This window comes from Hydra viridissima, unplaced genomic scaffold, assembly GCF_058129835.1.
Source record: "Hydra viridissima isolate aposymbiotic clone 2 unplaced genomic scaffold, HvirCarnegie_v1 scaffold_3, whole genome shotgun sequence".
NCBI lineage: Eukaryota > Metazoa > Cnidaria > Hydrozoa > Anthoathecata > Hydridae > Hydra > Hydra viridissima.
The window spans coordinates 7,212,323-7,231,549 of record NW_028324302.1 but is presented as its reverse complement, the minus strand read 5'-3'; the positions used below and the strand labels follow the sequence as shown (position 1 = coordinate 7,231,549).

Sequence of the window (19,227 nt, the reverse complement as noted above, 5' to 3'; positions counted from 1 at the left end):
AACCAGCGTTTGGACTAAATATCTCAAAGAAGTAATTTTGGAACTTGTAAAATTAATTTTTAAAAACAACTTTCGCTTAAAGTTCTTTATCATCATGACTAAGCTATAATTAATTTAGGATTTTACCAAAAACATTAATTGTGAATTAGTTAAATACGGTACCTTTTTATCTAAGGGAATGTCTTCAAACTTAAAAGAGAAAAACTGCCTATTTACAGGATTTAATATCTTTGGGTAAATAGGAGTGGTAAGAGTTAACTTTAGCGTCGTAAATCTCAAAAGAAAGAAAAAATTAACAATTACACAGCAAATGCCATCCTAACATAAGACCTGAACATCTTGGAAATGATGTTAAAAAAAAAATGTTTGATTAACTATGTTGTTTAACAAAGTTATTATTTAAAAGAAAAGTTACTAAAATAGTTTTACCTTTTCACAGTTTATTTATTTTGAACTGAGTCTTCTTCATTTTTTTTAAATTTTATAACCATTAGTTGCAAACAATGTAAATTGTTCAATCTGCGACATCATTGAGCAAATATTTCCAAAACCAAGATGGACAAAGGTGACGTTGTAATGGGCTGTACATCGACATTAGCGACGCTGTTGTTTTGTGGAGGAACCTGGCAGACATCAAAAAATATTGCTAACCGTATTAAAATAATGGATTTTACCTGGTAGTCGAATTTTTGACACCTTTCAACTGTTTAGCGATGTAGGAAAAATAAGACTACAAAATCTATATTCTGAACATTTAAATACCTTCCAACAATAAATTTATGTTATGAACTTTTCATGATCTAACAACAATAAATATAGTAATTAGTTTACAGTAAAAAACGACTCTCTTGCTTATTGATTAGACTTTTTTTATTTTATTTATTTTTGTGGAAAATTTGAAATACTTTGCTCCATCAATTTGTTTTAATCGTCAATGACAAACTCTAATTAGGGATATGAATGTAAATTTGCCACTACGTTACAGTCGATTCTCATCTTACATTCTGATAGAAATAAAGTTTGTAGCAACATACTATTAGAAAATCAAGCTACTTTTTTTATAATTTATCTATACACTCGATATTTTTACACAAACAAACTTACAAATATAAAAAGTTGTAATTTTCTTAACACTTAAATGTATAGTGTTACTGAAATGCAACATACTTATTTAACACATTTATCACATATCTCGTTTAACACATTTATCACATATCTCGTTTAACACATTTATCACATATCTCGTTTAACACATTTATCACATATCTCGTTTAACACATTTATCACATATCTCGTTTAACACATATATCACATATCTCGTTTAACACATATATCACATATCTCGTTTAACACATTTATCACATATCTCGTTTAACACATTTATCACATATCTCGTTTAACACATTTATCACATATCTCGTTTAACACATATATCACATATCTCGTTTAACACATATATCACATATCTCGTTTAACACATTTATCACATATCTCGTTTAACACATATACCTCGTTTACAAAATTAGTTTATAAGCAATGCATGGTGTTGTCGTATTGACACATAATTATACTAAAATGTGCGCATGCTCATGTTACCAACATTCTTAAAACCACTGAACAAGAGAGGTTTTAGTTCGTCGCATCATATTTTCCTGAGTTTACTACTTTATTTGATGCTCTAATGACTTTTACTGTATATACAAATTCATCTATATACAAGTAAAGTTACTTTTGTTTTTCTAAAAGTTAGCATTAATTTTAAAACTTGTTTTTTGTTTATGAACTCTAAGTTACAGCTAGTAATGATATTAACTTTGTATGTTGCAGAAATGCTACTTTATACATTCTAATCTTTTTTTGTTGTATTATCATTATCCCAGCAAACCAAAATTACAGACTGTACTTTGATAATTACTATAAATGTCCTGCTCTATTAGCATATCTAGCTAAAAAAGGTATACTAAGCTTAGGGACGTCGCAATCGAATACCTGATAATAAACTTCCGACAGAAAAAATAGTTAAAAAAGATGCTTGTGGGACATAATATGAGTTTTTTGGAGAAGTAAACGGAATAGAAATAAGCTCCTTAGTCTGGAAAGATAATAAAGCAGTTAGTCTGTTATCCAAATATGCAGGCAAGCTTCGATTGCCTACCATAAACCGCTTGAACAAAAAAATAAGGAAAAATACGAAATAGACGAGTCAGACGCAAATTTCCTAAATTTCCTGAATCCAAAGGATATGCACAAACGTTCTATGAGAAATGTGTGGAGCATCTGCGCTGCAATAAGAAAAACAATTGTTTTAAATATTACCATACTTCTCAATAGAATTAGATTTTGATGCATAATGTTGCAGATATGCAACACATGTTTTTCTTTGAAAAAAATTTTATTGTTTTAAAATATCATTCTCAAAATTTTTTTAAACGAACACCAAAATACATTTTGTACGATTTGTTCTGACGTTTTTTAAAATTCATGCATTTAAGGGTTAATCGAATACTTTTACTCAAATATAAATAATTATACATAAAATCTTAAACATAAATACTTGCACTCAAATATAAATATTTGTACGATACTACAAATATAAGTTTATTCAAATGTCTTTTTTTTTTTTACTCAACAAAAAAAGCTATTTTTTCGAAACCAAATGCTTGAAATTAAAATGAATTAAAAAAACACACACACACACACAGAAGGTTAGTTCATTTTTTGCTTCTGGCCACCAGGTTGTTCTTCAGTCTGTACGTGATTATTCATCAATTGTAGATGAAAAAAGTTCAATCTTAAGAACAGAATGAGAAGCAGCATGGAGTTTAAAAACAAATATAAGAAAGGGTCATTCAGAGTGTACTGAAAGTACAAGGCTCCTATAATTATTGAAATAAATATCGTACAGCTCAGTAACTTTAAAATGCGAGGACCAATTACCAGCAAAACCGCAGATATAATTTCAACTACCCCAGTTAGCTTCATAAATTTACCAGCATCAATGACATAGCCATAGTTGGTAGCAGGGTGGATTTTAGCATATCTAATAAACTCTCCCATCTGAAAACAAAATAACACCTGTAGGAGACAATATCATTGAAATAAGTTCAAACAATTTTTAAAGAAATAAATATTTAAACTAAACGTAATTAATTTTATTTCACAACCTTTTTAAGATTGTTTGATTCTATTTACTTAAATTTTTGATATGTTAAAAAATCACTGAGACTTACAAACTTCTTATTGATCTCTGGTGATAGAGATGGAAAAACTTTCAACATACCAAATGTGCCAAATATAATTGCTATAACTACAGATAAGGAATAGCCAAAAACTTTAAATGATCTATCCATTTCTGACCATTTGTTAAATAACTAAATACATAAAAGTGATCAAACAAATTGGATTTAAAGTTAAATAAATGTTAAATAAAACATTACAGAACTTCATTGAAAAATATTAGCTTTATTTTCAATTTATGACTTTTTATGCACTTACGAATTACTTTAGGACCACCTGCTTTCACTATCATAAAATAACAGTATTGACAATCAATTTTCATAATGGTAGCAATAACAAAACTTTTTGATGTTTTCATGCTGAAGTACACCAAAAAAAACTTAACAAAAAAATTTAAACCTAAGTTAATGATAATCTGGTCATATAATAGAAAAATTTGGGGTTACTAACACAAAAAAATCATTAACAGATTACTCAATACCTGACCACCACAACTATAAACAAAACATTTTAAACTCAAAATAACAATATAACAATATTTAAAATTGTTTCATTCTTAGTTGAGATTTTTAACAATTATAACAACTAATAAATCATTATTTTTTGATGCCCTAAGTAATGTTCCACAAATTTGGCTTGTGTTGTGAATGTTTTATTGCAAACTTCACACGTATTTGCAGTCATAGAATTTTCTCCATAGATCTTCATATGCTTCCTCAAGTGAGTCATTGTGTGTCTATTTAAATCAGTCTTTTGATTAAATGACTTACAACATAATTCACAAACATGTGGCTTTAAGCCTTCATGGATAGTTAGGTGACGCTTGTAATGAGACTTTCGACCAAACACCTTGCCACATCGTTCACATTTGAATGAACTAGTTTTAGAGTTTTCATCTGGCTTGTGTTCAGATAGTATATGATCCTTAAGCTTATCTATGGTTTCAAAGCACTTTGCACATTTGTTACATGCATAAGATCCATCTGGTAAAACATGTCTTTTTTGGTGTCTTTGAAGATCACTTCTTTGGTTAAACTCATGGTCACATATTGGACAAATAAAAGGTTTAAGACCTGCATGGATTGTCATATGTCTCTTTAAGTGATTGCTATGAATAAATTTTCGGTCACAAATTTCACATTTTCTAGGAGAACACTCATTACTGTCAGAATCATAATGGCCTTCCAATTGAACTCTTGTAACAAACTTTGCACTGCAAGTTGCACATGTATACCGAGAAGATGTGGGAACATGCTTCATCTCATGTTCTTTCATTTCATTTTTGGTAGAAAATACCCTGCAACAAACACAGCATTTAAATGGCTTTCCAAGAATCTCTGCTGTGTTTTTTTCAAGGTCCTTTTGAATGAATTCTTTTATTGGTGATTTAGAACCATGGATTAAGTTAGAATAAAGAATTGGTTTCATGCTGAAATCTGAAAGGGGTTGTTTATTCAAAAAATCTCTATGACATTCATTACACTCAAATATTTGTGTATTGTCAGCAATAACTTTTAGATGACAATTAACAAACAGCTGAGATTCAACTGTAAGATTACTTTTTATGCTATCTTGTTGCCTTGTTATACATGTTACACATGGTGAATTTTCAGTTAATGAAAGATAACCAACATTTTCTGGTCTTTGGATTTCTATGTGTTCATCTTTTCCTTTACAAAACTCAATATGAGCATTATGGTTGACTTTTAAAAAGTCTTGATCGCACTTTTGGCAACTAATAACAGAATCTTCAATAGCTTTTTCACAAGGATAAGCTTGAGCAACTAAAAAAGAATTTAAACTACTAAAAATAAACAGGAGTAAAAAAAATATAAAAAATCAGACATAATTAAGTTTACATGGACAAGCATTCAATATATCAAACTATCACAAACTATTTTAACAAAGATTTCATATTTATAGTCAGCTACTTTCTTATTTTTATAATAAAAAAAAAAAATCTCAAACAAATTTCTTTTTTTTTTTTTCACTTATTTATTTTGATTTCTTTTAAAAAAAAATTTATTTTGAAGTATTTCTTTTAAAATAAATTTATTTTGAAGTATTTCTTTTAAAAATAAATTTATTTTGAAGTATTTCTTTTAAAATAGATAACAGCTGACAAATGTAATCCTTAAATACTGTATTTATCAACCTTTTGATACTTTAATTTGATGCAAAAAAAAAAAAAAAAACATCCCAGATGGTTTAAACAGATAACAGACTACAGCTCATCTGATATTATTGTAAACATGCAGTCAACAATTACTTCCAAACTGAAATCCACAATTAATTCTATTATCAAACACTTTGATATAACTGGCTCAGTAACTAGCTAAGCAAGATCAAAATCAATAACCAGCTAAGAAGAGCCATATTTCAAGAAGCTAAACCAAATCAAAAGTTTTTATACAACAAAGATTAAAGCAAATGTTAAAGGATATCCTGATGGTCAATTATCATCACAAAGTGTTCTGGAAAAAAGTGGTTGTCAAATTGTACAGGAAAACCTCTTGATCAGGTAAGTTGAATTATACTATAAGTCAACTATTAACAAAGTCAACTCTTGAATGCTTGATATAAATTGACTATCATATAAAGTGATTGTTGGGCAAATACTTTTTTTGCATCAAGTTGTTGAATTGCAGATGTCATAATATAATAAAACTGTTCAATTTTAAAGAAAATATTTAGAACTTATACAAAAAAAATCTAATAAAAAATTATGACTGAAAACTTTTTTGGTTTTATATAATTTTCTCTATCTATTAATATTTGACAACTTTGCTTATTCATTATTATAAGTATATAAGTTTATGAGTACTATATTATTTTGTTTATAATATAAATATATTAATTTACTAATAAAATATATTATTTGTTGTAAGTAACTGATCAGACAGCTCACAGGTCAATATAATATGAAATGAATAAGCTTTATTGATATATTTTATAAGCTAAGTTTTATTATCAAAGATTTTTTACATATTATTAAAAAAATATTACTTCTGGAGATATTCAAAATATTAAAACTAAAAACCCAACTTTAACTGTGTTTGCAGCTCTCATGAAAATATGAGATTTAAATTAGAGAACTTATTTAAATCAACTCATAGTTCTTCAAATAGTATATGATATAATTAAACTTCATTTGCATTACACAAATAATAAAACTGCTTCAGCAATAAGTGTAACTTCTGCAAGGACAATTCTAATAATCATTTTCAAACAACCAATAATAATCATTTTCAAACAACCAATAATAATCATTTTTAAACAACCAATAAATCCAATGTTGAAGTCACCAGCAAAGATGTTGCAAGCTACTGTAAAAATCTTAAGCAAACAATTTTTTAAACTTTTTTCAAAAACTACATTGTTTAAGTTGAGCTTACACAGCATGTTTGTCATGCTTCACAGCATGAAAATAATGGGTTAATTGAATAATATTCCAGAAACTTTGATACAATATAAGCAATCTAACAATCTGAGAGGTAGCTCTCTGTTTTAAAAAAAGATTGCTGTTATTTTTGCTTTAAATCACCAAAATTGCTATCTAGTAATAAACATTGAAGTTTTGTCATACAAAAATTATTGCACTAATTAACTATAGTTAAATATATTTAATATATTTACAGGTAAGTAATATATATACATCATTAAACATTCATTAAGCTGGAAGAAGGCTACAAATCTTTTGTTACATTTTGCATTAACTAGGTTCTTTTCTGATACACTGAACCTGTAAACAGTTGATTTTATTTTGGCATGTTATGTCTCAAAATCCATTAGAAGGGATGCATGATAGATTTCAATAAATCCACAAATAATAAAGTAGAATTGTGATAATATTACATTTTAAAATCTTAAACATGAACTCTTCTTTTCTATTTTAATCAGGGTTGGCAAAAACCCAGGTTTTTGAGCAAAAACCCTACCCAACTGGGTTTTTGGGTTTTTGGTTTTTTGGGTTTTTGCTAAAACCAAATCTCTAGCTTGATACAAATCTTTAGTGACAAAGTTGGATTAACTTATAGTTATCTAAAAGCTATTTTAATTTTTACAGGTATGTTGACTTATACAATAGCTAAGTTAGTAATTAGATTACATTTTTTCTAATACAATAAGATAATTTTGAATATAGTTATTGTTTTAGAATTTTAATTAAATATAAAGTATAAGTAGATTACATATCCTTCAACATGCCAAAGTATCATTCAGGAGGAAGAAATAAGGCTAATGAGTGGAATGAAGTGACCATATTAGGTGATCAACCAAATAGAGTAATATGTAATTATTGCAAAGAGAGCATAACTAAAAAAATAGAGAGAGTTAAGAGCCATTTAGACAAATGCAGAAGAATAAAAAAAGGAAGTGCAAATGATTCCATAGAAGTATTTAACAATATATCAGTCTTAGAGTCAAGGCCATCTACATCTGCATCATCAAATATGTCTAACCAGTCAGAAGATGAAGAACAAGTTTGTTTTAGTGTTATTAGTGATGATTCTTATTCTTCAATTTTTTATTCAAATCCATTGAAGGTGCAATGAAAAACATCCATTTCTAAATTTGTTGCTACAACAACAAGTAATCAGAAGGATGAACTGGATTTGCAAGTTGCAAGGTTTTTCTTTTCAGCAAATATACCATTCAACGTAGTAGAAAATCTTGAATTTATCAAACTGATTAAAAAACTAAGACATGGATACGAGCCACCAAATAGAAAGCAGATATCTTCAGAACTCTTAGTAAAGGTAAATAAAGAAGTAATCAGTTCAATGAAAAGTGATCTTGCTGATGATTGTGCTATTACCCTAATTCAAGATGGTTGGAGTACAGTCCGTAATGATCCTATAATTGCTCATAGTATCCATAATGGAAGTAAACCCTATCTCATTTCTGCAGTTGATGCTGGAAGCCATTCAAAAACAGCAGATTTTGCACTCTGGCTGCTAAGGATGCAATCAAAGTTGCAAAAGAAACCTTCAATAAATACGTAAGTGTAAGCTAACTTTTGTATTTAAATTGTGTGTGTGTGTGTGTGTGTGTGTGTGTGTGTGTGTGTGTCTATATATATATATATATATATATATATATATATATATATATATATATATATATATATATATATATATATATATATATATATATATATATATATATTAGGGGTAGTCATTTTGAGGGAATTTTTGAAAACGAAGTACATACCCAGCTAAAGTTGGAGCAAATATGCTAAAACTTAGTCAAAATTTTTTTTAGGTCAATCGGGTGACTTTTAAGTCCCCCTCAAGACTAAAGTTGTTAAGAAATTGCACTTCAAAAAAGGAAAAATAGGGTATGTTCAGAGTGTTTGAGGGGGATCTAAGTGAAAAAATTATTTCCGTTTTTTTTTTTTTTGTTATTTGTTATCTATATTTTCATTTTAAAAGGGTACGTCATCATGTATTTTACATATTTTTGGTTAAAACGATATTTACGAAAGGAAAAAATGAAAATTTTACGTTACGCAAGAGGTTATGAAAATCGGCAACGATAAAAAAATTCTTATAAAATAATGCCGAAGAAAATGTGCTGAAGATGCTGCACTCTATTTTTAAGTCACTAAGAGTTTTTATAAACAAGCTGTACATGAAATTGCGTTACATTATTTTATTTTTGTAAATAACTTTCGTATTTACTTGATTGTTATTAATTGAATTACAATATAAAGTAAAATTGTATTGAAGTTTTTAACTAATTACAAACCATAAAATCTATTTAGATTGAATACAAAAATGGAAAAAAAAATTGTAAAAGATATTGGCAAGAGGAAGTTTCTCAGATCAAGCAAAAGCAAACTTTTTATCATAAATGAGGCTAAACCAGCTATTACATGTACATATCTAATTTAAAAAAATTGTTTTGAATTTTAAACTTTATGTTAAAAATTAAAATATTGATTTTTTTTTTCTTAAGGTCTTCAACTCCCTACTGGAATGGATATTCTTCAAAACATTTCCTACAGAAGATCACTACTTCCTCATAATGTTAAGAAGTCAACAATTTTATCATGCCCTCCTAACAAGATTCAGGGTTACAAGAGATGTGAAGTAGATGATTGTGAATGCATTTTAGGCTTAGTTAAAAGACCATGGCTTAAAGCGGGATTTCAAGTAATGTCAGATAAAAATATTATCAAGAACCTAATGAAGATGGACAAGAAGTATTCAGATTTGAGTAGAAATAAATACAGAGGAACAGCTAGAGACAAGGTTAATCAAGGGGAGTTCATTTCATTTTTGAAAAAGCTGTTTTGGATTGGTTCTACAGATTTAAAGAACCAAATTAGGAAGGATAAAAAACGCTCAGATAAAGATAAGCACGATGATTTAACTTTTTTGGAAGACCAGGAAGGACTGAGACGTTTTAGTTTGGGATCAGAAGATAGAAAATTTAGCAAAAAGGTTTTATGTTGTTTTTAGTGGGTTAATTTGACCTTTTTTATTAAAATTTGCTAATTTAACATACATTATTTGTTAATACACATACACTATGTTAAAACAAATTTTAGGTTTCTGAAGGTATGAGGAAGAGGACAAGGCTAGAAGATGAATCTCCTAAGATTGATGCTACCTCAGAATTAGACTTGAGTTTCACTGACACTAGCGCTGATTCTGATTCAGAATTTGAACCCGAAGTTTGGAATCATAGAAGAGCAGATGATCATAACATTACTGCCAAAGTCCCTAAGAATATTTTTGATGGAAATGTATCTATCATAGCTACTGCAAATGATATCTCCCCCAATGTCTTACAAAAAGTAATTGGAGCAATTCTTCAAGATTGTGGAGTTGATATCGCAAAATGCAAAGCCAGTGCTTCAACAGCATTAAGGAAGATGAAAAAAACTGCCAAGGATACTGCAGAAATTGCTAAATTAGATATAAAGAAGGCCGTGGAAAAAAGCCGTTTTCCCTGTATAATTCATTTTGACGGAAAGACTTTGTTTGAAATGAATCATGGAAAAAGACTGAAGAATGAAAGATTAGCTGTACTTGTTAACATTGAGGGGGTGTCACATCTTCTTGGAGTACCTGCCTTGCCGTCTTCTTCAGGTGAAGATATGTATATAGGAATCATGAAAATACTAGAAGAATATGACCTCATTTCAAAAGTATGCGGAGTATGCTTTGATACAACTTCAAGTAATACTGGGTCTAAGAAAGGATCACTTATTAGGATTGCAAGAGAGGTAGACAAATACCTTCTTCTACTAGCATGTAGGCATCATATCGTTGAGCTTAGAATGGTTCATTTCTGTGAAGCAGTGATAAAAGAGAATAGCGTAGGGCCTGAAAATCCTTTATTCGTAAAGTTCAAACATATGTTTGAGAACCCTAAATTCAAATACGACAAAAATAACCTGACCTCTTTTGATTGGAAAACCGTGGAAGGAACAGTTTTGAAGGAAGCTGCAACGAAAACTTTAGATTACTGTGAGACTTATATTACTAAGAAACGCAATATGAGGAATGACCGAAGAGAGTTGGCTGAACTAACCATGCAGTATTTATCCCCTTCTGCACATTTCAAATTAAAGAAAACTGGAGCTGTTCATCATGCTAGGTTTTTAGGCAAGAGTTTATACTACCTTAAACTTCAGCTTTTGTGCAAGCAATTGACATTTGTGCAAGAAAATGATAATCTACGTGAAGATTTGAAACTCATCTGCGAGTTCATTGTATGTTTTTACACAAGGTGGTACCTTCAAGTACATAAAGCAATTCAATCTCCTGCGCCTGACCTTGATGCAATCTTTCAGATGAATGAGTATAAGAAAGTTTGCTCCAATCCGGAGGCAGTAGACGCTGTGTTAGCATCTCTTTATAAGCATACATGGTATCTTGATTCAATGATTATTCCCTTGGCTCTTTTGGATAAAAATATTTCTATGGATAAAAAAACAGCCATTGCAGATGCTTTGCTTTCCTTCCAAATGCCGGATCCAGATTTTTTTAAACAAAGAAGCAAAGATCGAATAGACGAGATTAATATCATAAACAATATGAAGGTACCAACCCTCTCTCTTTTGGTTAATGAGTTTTCATATTTAATTTTTTCAATGATAGGGTTGGATAATCAGAGAGTTAGAGACTGGTTGTCACTTCCACCCCAATATTGGCACACCCAGTCCTCGTTTAAGAATTTTGAAAACTTTGCCAAAATGTTAATTGTTGTCAATGATCATTCTGAACGAGCAATCGGAATGATGCAGCAGTTTGTGCAAATATACGAAAATGAAGATGACAAGCAGAACAGACTTTTAACTGTCGACAAAGTGAGGTCAACTTTCAAGGTTTTTGGTGTGAGAAAAAGTAATATTACAAAAAAAAAACTATCAGAAAGCCTGATGTCACTCTCTAAACTGAAGAAAAGGAAATTGTAGACTTAGGAAATTGTTGTTCATTTTAAAATACTTATTTCAATTAATACATAATTTTTGTTTTGATAGTATTTGTAAAGATTTTTATTTAATGGTAAATTACTTGTTTAGTTCAAAATAGTTTGTTTTTTTGGTTGATTTAAGCGGGAATTTTTCCGGCTGTCAATCTGAATGAATTTTAAGTATGAAAATACATAATTTGCTGGTTTCATAACCTCTTGCGTAACGTGAAATTTTCATTTTTTCCTTTCGTAAATATCGTTTTAACCAAAAATATGTAAAATACATGATGACGTACCCTTTTAAAATGAAAATATAGATAACAAATAACAAAAAAAAAAAAAAACGGAAATAATTTTTTCACTTAGATCCCCCTCAAACACTCTGAACATACCCTATTTTTCCTTTTTTGAAGTGCAATTTCTTAACAACTTTAGTCTTGAGGGGGACTTAAAAGTCACCCGATTGACCTAAAAAAAATTTTGACTAAGTTTTAGCATATTTGCTCCAACTTTAGCTGGGTATGTACTTCGTTTTCAAAAATTCCCTCAAAATGACTACCCCTAATATATATATATATATATATATATATATATATATATATATATATATATATATATATATATATATATATATATATATATATATATATATATATATATAATTACAATCACTTAATTACAATAAAAATTTGAAAAATGCATATTATATAGAATATTTTCATAATAATTTTGCATAAGTCTATTTAAAGTTTGAATTAAGTAAAGTTAACTAATGAGGAGAAAACTAATTAAAATAAATATATTTATACTTTCATTTTTAGGTATTTGCAGTATGCACTGACAATGAAAATAAAATGTCTAAAATGAGAGAGCTTTTGCAAGCTGAAATCCCTAAGCTGATAACATATGGTTGCTCTGCTCATTTTCTAAACTTAGTTGAAAAGGATGTCTCTTCGAAGTCCATAATAAAGAATATTGTAGAAATTCATAAATATTTTCGTAATCATCACCAACCACATGTATGTACCAAATTTTAGATTGTTATTGACTTACTGATCATATTTTGTGATGCAATATTATGAAATAAAACAGCGTTAATGATATAGGCCTAAGTAATAATATGGCAAATGAGATCCTAGCTAATGTACACAAAGATTATTTTTTAACATTTCTTTGTTGAATTTTGTTTAAACAATTATTCTATAGGGGTGGTTAATTGAAAAAGGTGGACTAATGCCACAGCTACCCAATGATACTCGCTGGAACTCCCAATTAGATTGTATAAAGACATACATATCTAATCATTCCCTGTATGTTGCCATTAGAGGTGAGCATATGGAGTCCATTGATCCTTCAATTGGAAGATTAATTGACATTCTGTCAATACAAAGAGAAGCAATTAATTTACAAGCACAGCTAAAAATTATTGGTGCTGCATTAGATAAGGTTTATAATTTAGTTTACTTAGTTATTTACTAGATGTATTAAATTTGAATATAGTAAATATATTAAAACTACATATTTCTGGCACCATTAACTTTATTTACATAATTATAAACTAAATTATTGTGTTTGCTGTAGTTGCAGGCAGATGATACAACATTGTCTGAAGCAGTTGAGATTTGGCAAAGCCTCATACATGATAAAAAATTGGCTCTGTAGAAAGATGATTTTTTAAAAAGATTTAAGAAAGCAATCATTCCATGTCATTTTCTGGCTAATTTAACAGATCCAAAATATGAAGGTAACATACTATAAAAATGTAAAAAAATTAAAAAATTGAATGTGATCAAATTTAAACAAATAATAGAGTTCCCAGAAAATAAAATTTCAATTTAAGTTTACTAATCTTATACCCTTACTTATATAATGTTATATTATACTTATATGATGATATATTCAATATTTACTTAGGAAGAACATTGAATAGAAGTCAAGAAGAAGAAGCTGGGGAATGGTTGAATGAAATCTATCCTGAATTTATGCCTGGCTACTATGCATTTAAACTAAAAGATGCTAATTGTTTTCCGACATATTTATTTAATGATAGTGTAAAAAGCACAACGTCAGCAACAAATTGGTGGAAAATTATAGAAATGAAGGAGTCTAAGTCTTCAAAATTACCTGCAAATTTTGCAAGGTTTTTACGGCACTTGCACACTTGCCCAGCTAGTTCTGGATTCATTGAAAGATTTTTCTCATCCTTTGGCATGATTTGGAGCAAAATTAGAAATTGTTTAGGAATAGAGAAAACTGAAATGCTTGTACGAATTTACAGACACTTAAGATCAAGATGCACAATTGCTGATGACAAAATTGTTTGATAACTTTGTTTTAAATTTTAAGTTTAAATATTGCTGTTCCAAGGGAAAAAAAAAGTTTCATTTATGAAATATATAATACTCAACTCCTTATTTTGTTATCATTAGGACAATTTTTGAGCAGCATCTAACCTATAGTGTTAAATGGAAACTAATTTATGATCGAAAAAGTTATAAATGAAAAACTTGAGACCAAAAACCCAGTAAGTTGGGTTTTTGGTGGGTTTTTGCTCTTGGGTTTTTGGGTGGGTTTTTGGGTTTGGGTTTTTGGGTACCAACCCTGATTTTAATGCATTACTTAGATTGATGCATTCATACCATGACAAGCTATGCAGTATGATCTTTCATATGATTCTAAGCTCTCACTTTATTTCTTTTCACATAATTACATGCACCTTAATTACAAGCATATTAGCATGCTTTTAATAATAAAAAGATCTCAATTTAATACTAATGCATTGATATTGATAACTTTAAATTTTATTTTTTTACTTATGTCACAATATATCTAAACAATATTCTTGCAGTTCTCTAAAGGAATCACAAACTGACAGGAAAATACCACAATAATCTTATGTATATAATCTTAATAAACTTATTATATATTTGTTTTACACATACAAGTGGTTTATCACTTTTTGGCCCTAAGCTCTTCATAGATTGTATGAAACTAATATAACTCTAAATTTGACATAATATAATTTTCAGCTTTTAGAGGAATAAATATTTATAGAAATATCTGAAAGATATTTAGCTTTAAAAATATAAAGTCAATATTTTAAAAAATAACATTTAAAAGCATGCAATATGCTAACAATATTACTGTATACTTGATAAAAATCTATAATCAAATAATAATTCCAGAGCCTAGAGGCCACAAAAATTTAACATCTTTAAAAAAGAAAAATCAAATAATAAATAAAAACAAACAAAATCATTATATATTATTACCATCTAAATTAATTTCTAAAAAAACTAAAGAAAATTTCTAGAAAAAGTAAATTCTCATACCAATTGAAGACAGAAGGCTATCGCTTTCTTGTTCACCATGAAGTGAAGTAATTTCTGCTTTTTCTCTTGAGTCTTCTATCTAAAAGTGAAACTTTATATTACAATGATCAGAAAAAAAGCATAGCTTCAATTGTCATAGAAATGTTAAGGAAGATCTTTTTGTTATAAAAAACTTATAAAAATTTAAAAAACTCTTCTCTCTAATTCGAATTTTATAGAGAAAAAAAAATGTTTGAATTAGAGAGATTTTTGAATTATAGAAAATTAACTTTTCATAAGTGCATTTCACGGTGACTTTACATTTAATCTACTTATGGAGTTTTTCTAATTAAGGAAATTCAAATTAGAGAGATTATATTGTATTTCACTTCTTACAAAGTAACTAAGATCTTGATATGAGATGTTTCTAGTGGGACTAGAAATATCTTAAAGTATAAAAAATATCTTAACTGTGCCTTAACTAAAATTAGATGCATTAGGATTTTTTTTTCAAAAAAATCAAAAGAACCTTATCATTTTAGATCTTTCTTTTGAAATTTTGAGAAGATCTGAAAGCTAAGATGCATAGAAATGGGTTTGAAAAGTAGTAGCTAAAGTAACAGTGCCAGATAATAGCTATGAAGTATGGCTCTAGAATCATAAACAGAGAAATGACAAGTAGATTGTTAATTTCCAAGAAATGTGCCAGAAATATTCTGAAAATAAATCAACAAAAAATTATAAATTAGCCCAACAATAAACATCAAAGCTGTAACATCAGATTTGCCCCAGGTATTTATTTGCATCAAATTTATAATTCATGCAATCCAAAGGTGCCAAATGACCTGCTTTCTTACATAATACATTCAGTCAATACCTTTCAGTAAAAAATCTGCACAAGAATATTAAATTTTTTAAGCTATCAATCTTGATACCACTGTGGTTAACACATGAAAAACTTTGATACAACAAAACAACAAAATACAACAAAACAACAAAATACAATAAAACAATAAAATATAACAAAACAACAAAATACAACAAAACAACAAAATACAACAAAACAACAAAATACAACAAAACAACAAAATACAACAAAACAACAAAATACAACAAAACAACAAAATACAACAAAACAACAAAATACAACAAAACAACAAAATACAACAAAACAACAAAATACAACAAAACAACAAAATAAAAGAAATATTCATAAAAATTTTACTACTAAAGACATGGAAGACATACCAAACAACTATCTTGAGATTCTGATTCCTCTCCAAACTTTTGAAGATTGTGCTTTTGTCTGTCCTCCCAGTATTGTTTTAATAGAAGTGGAAATGAAAGTAAATACTCTTCTGGGATCCATGTATGGGCAACCCACCTAGCCTGGTAAAGAAGTTGTCCAGTCTAAACAAAGTTATAAGTCACTATTGCCTTTTTTAGAGACAACTACTGTTTTTCATAAAAATATTCACTTCCTATACCCAGTTACTCCTGTCCCTTTTCTTGCCTAAACTACTGTAGTATCATATAAAAAAAATTATAACTAGCATTTTTGTTAATGTAAAACAATATTTAAGCTAAATTTATAATTCTAAAATTTTAACTTTTTAATTCCTAATTATTTCATATAATAGTTTTAAACAAACAACTATAGGCTTCTTAGTTAAAAAAAAAATTTAAGTCTGTTAGAATTTTTAAATGTTTTTATGCACACATAAATAACTTGTTTGAGAATTTTGAATTAGTATACAAATGTATAAAAATTTAAAAAATACAAGTAATGCCAAGAAAAAACTCAACTGTTTATTTTGTTATTTTTTGCTAAGAAGAATTTTTCAATTTAAAAAAAAATTGATGTAAACATTAATAGTTTAATATCATGTTATTTATCATAGCTAAAAAAACAAAAACAGAAAACAAAAGCAAAAAAACATCCTACCTCATCTTTTCTTACATCAATTAACTTTTCAATTTCATAAGCAATGCTTTCAGGGCCTATATTAGTTAGAGATAGGTCTGTGCCAGCAGCTTCAACTGTTTCTATAACACTCTCAGATTGTACAGAAAATGGTTTCAGGTGACAATTTTGCAGTTCAACATTTTCATTATCAATAGATTCTTGAATCACTCTGCTCTCCATATTATACTAAAAGCATTTATTTATTAAATGTACACATTATATACATACATACATACATACATACATACATACATACATACATACATACATACATACATACATACATACATACATACATACATACATACATACATACATACATACATACATACATACATACATACATACATACATACATACATACATACATACAATTTTGGTTTAATTTGGATTGACATAAACCGTAGAAAATTTTAATTTTAATAAATCATTTTGTTAAAAGTTTTTCACTTTTATAATAACACAATTATTTCAAAAGTTTAAAGTAATGGCTAATAAAGTTAGACTTCATGTTATCTAAACTTAGCAGACTTAATCGCTTTAGCTTAATTTTAATTTGTAATGTTTCAAAAAGAGATTACTCTCAAACATAAATATGGTACGAGAGTTTGTTTACCAGATACAACCTAAACGGTAGAACGAGAATTTTAACTCTTGACGCATGAACATTATTTTTTAAAACCGCGGAAGTTATTACGGTTTATTTTAAGAGTAAATTTAGGTAAAGAGAATATTTAGGTATTAAATTATTTTATTTAGGTATTAAATTATTTTATTTACGCATTAAATTATTTTATTTAGGTATTAAATTAATTTATTTAGACATTAAATTAATTTATTTAGGTATTAAATTATTTTATTGAGGTATTAAATTTAGGAAAAGAGACAAAAATTAGGTAAAGAGACAGTAATTACCCGCTTGTGATGATATGAAAGCATGTTGTAAGATTTTATTTGGCATTTTTTTTACTTAAATTATCTATTTGTGTTTATAACACCAAGATTTATCAATATTACAAAAAACAATAATAATAATAATAATAATAATAATAATAATAATAATAATAATAATAATAATAATAATAATAATAATAATAATAATAATAATAATAATAATAATAATAATAATAATAATAATAATAATAATAATAATAATAATAATAATAATAATAATAATAATAATAAAAGAAGTAAAAAAAAAAAAAAATTAAGCATTTCTCAAAAAATCTCTGTCATTCGAATAGTTATTAATGGTAGGGTTAAGTTATAGATTGTAGTGTATGTAGTAGCGTGCAAAAGTTTATAAACAGTTGAATTTTTTCAGTTTTTTCGTTATAACTCTTTGCCTTTTCACTGAAAATGAATATAATTTTTAACAGTTGTTTTTCTATTAAGACTTAGTATAATTTACATAGTGTAACTTACTCAAAAAAATGATAACATGTAACAGAAGGAAGAAACTCAAATTTTATTGAAAACATAATTGTGCAAAAGCTGATAAACAGTTCCATGCTCCGTTAAAAAAATCAAAATTTTATTAAGAAAAACATTTTAGTATTAAAACTAGATTTACTGGAAAGAATATTTAATTTAAATTGAATATAAAAATTAACGAGAAAGTGTATGAGTAAAAGTGAAAGTGTATCAAATTTAGGGGATTAAGCATTTAATCCCGGGTGTTTTTTTTTTAAATCGTTTTTGGTTGAACATTTTTAAATTAAAAGTTCTTCTATTGAGATTTGACTATTTTTGTATTGAAAATTCCCGAATTATTATTTTTTGTTCAATTGCAGTCAAATTCAAACTTTAGAAATTCAAAATTCTTGCAATTATGTTTTTGAATAATGGGATTAGATTTGTTATAATAATTAAAATTGAGTTGTAATGGCATTTTTTATATTTTTTGGCGTTTAATCAGATTTACTCAAGTTTCTTACCATTTTTATCTCGAATAGACGTTATCTGTTTGTGACTATTTTATAGTACTAGCTTTATTTAAATTAAAATTGCTGGTTATTTGAACAGTAAATTTTCTAACAGCAAATTGAACAGTACAACAGTAAATTGAGTTACTCGAAAAACTAGAGGCTTTAAATCCAGCTACATCATTAACAGCTTATGAGTCTGAATCTGAAGTTGAACTTTCTGTTTCAAATGAGGCACTACTCGAAATTGCTTCTGATTCTTCTGACTCTCCATCTGAATCTATTTCTTTTGTTCTCGAAAAGAGCAAAAGAATATTAGAAGAACTTAATAAAGCTGTAAAAAAAGCACATTTGCTTCGTA

At 27.8% G+C, this 19,227-nt stretch overlaps 2 protein-coding genes and 2 pseudogenes across 4 annotated transcripts; 2 read left to right on the top strand and 2 right to left on the bottom strand.

The window, feature by feature from the left end:
- Positions 1-2,486: 2,486 nt before the first annotated feature.
- LOC145202377 (transmembrane protein 35B-like) lies at positions 2,487-3,802 on the bottom strand. Its single transcript, XM_080075295.2, has 2 exons — positions 3,231-3,802; positions 2,487-3,057 (listed from the first exon to the last, which is right to left on the bottom strand). Exons 1-2 carry the CDS (start codon positions 3,348-3,350, stop codon positions 2,707-2,709), a joined length of 471 nt encoding a protein of 156 aa, XP_079931421.2. The 5' UTR covers positions 3,351-3,802; the 3' UTR covers positions 2,487-2,706.
- Positions 3,700-17,168, bottom strand: LOC145202375 (uncharacterized). 2 transcript variants are annotated; one of them, XM_090081209.1, is made up of 4 exons: positions 16,921-17,168; positions 16,224-16,385; positions 14,997-15,075; positions 3,700-5,021 (listed from the first exon to the last, which is right to left on the bottom strand). In XM_090081209.1, exons 1-4 carry the CDS (start codon positions 17,119-17,121, stop codon positions 3,823-3,825), a joined length of 1,641 nt encoding a protein of 546 aa, XP_089937335.1. In that variant the 5' UTR covers positions 17,122-17,168; the 3' UTR covers positions 3,700-3,822. The 2 variants fall into 2 exon arrangements, with proteins under 2 accessions (XP_089937335.1, XP_089937336.1); XM_090081210.1 differs by having other exon boundaries at positions 16,224-16,364.
- On the top strand, positions 8,104-13,905 carry LOC145197200 (uncharacterized; annotated as a pseudogene).
- LOC149890800 (uncharacterized) lies at positions 8,883-11,781 on the top strand (annotated as a pseudogene). The gene is made up of 3 exons (XR_016450557.1): positions 8,883-9,114; positions 9,196-9,683; positions 9,791-11,781. The product of XR_016450557.1 is annotated as an uncharacterized LOC149890800 (transcript).
- Positions 17,169-19,227: the final 2,059 nt, after the last annotated feature.

What these genes read in the sequence shown, in the direction of transcription:
- LOC145202377 (XM_080075295.2), bottom strand. Translation starts at nt 3,350, where the DNA reads ATGGATAGATCATTTAAAGTTTTTGGCTATTCCTTATCTGTAGTTATA. An exon ending in CAGAGATCAATAAGAAGTTT is followed by an intron (nt 3,058 to 3,230) that starts GTAAGTCTCAGT and finishes TTTTGTTTTCAG; the next exon opens with ATGGGAGAGTTTATTAGATA.
- LOC145202375 (XM_090081209.1), bottom strand. Translation starts at nt 17,121, where the DNA reads ATGGAGAGCAGAGTGATTCAAGAATCTATTGATAATGAAAATGTTGAA. An exon ending in TTGATGTAAGAAAAGATGAG is followed by an intron (nt 16,386 to 16,920) that starts GTAGGATGTTTT and finishes AACTTTGTTTAG; the next exon opens with ACTGGACAACTTCTTTACCA. An exon ending in TAGCCTTCTGTCTTCAATTG is followed by an intron (nt 5,022 to 14,996) that starts GTATGAGAATTT and finishes ATTCTTTTTTAG; the next exon opens with TTGCTCAAGCTTATCCTTGT.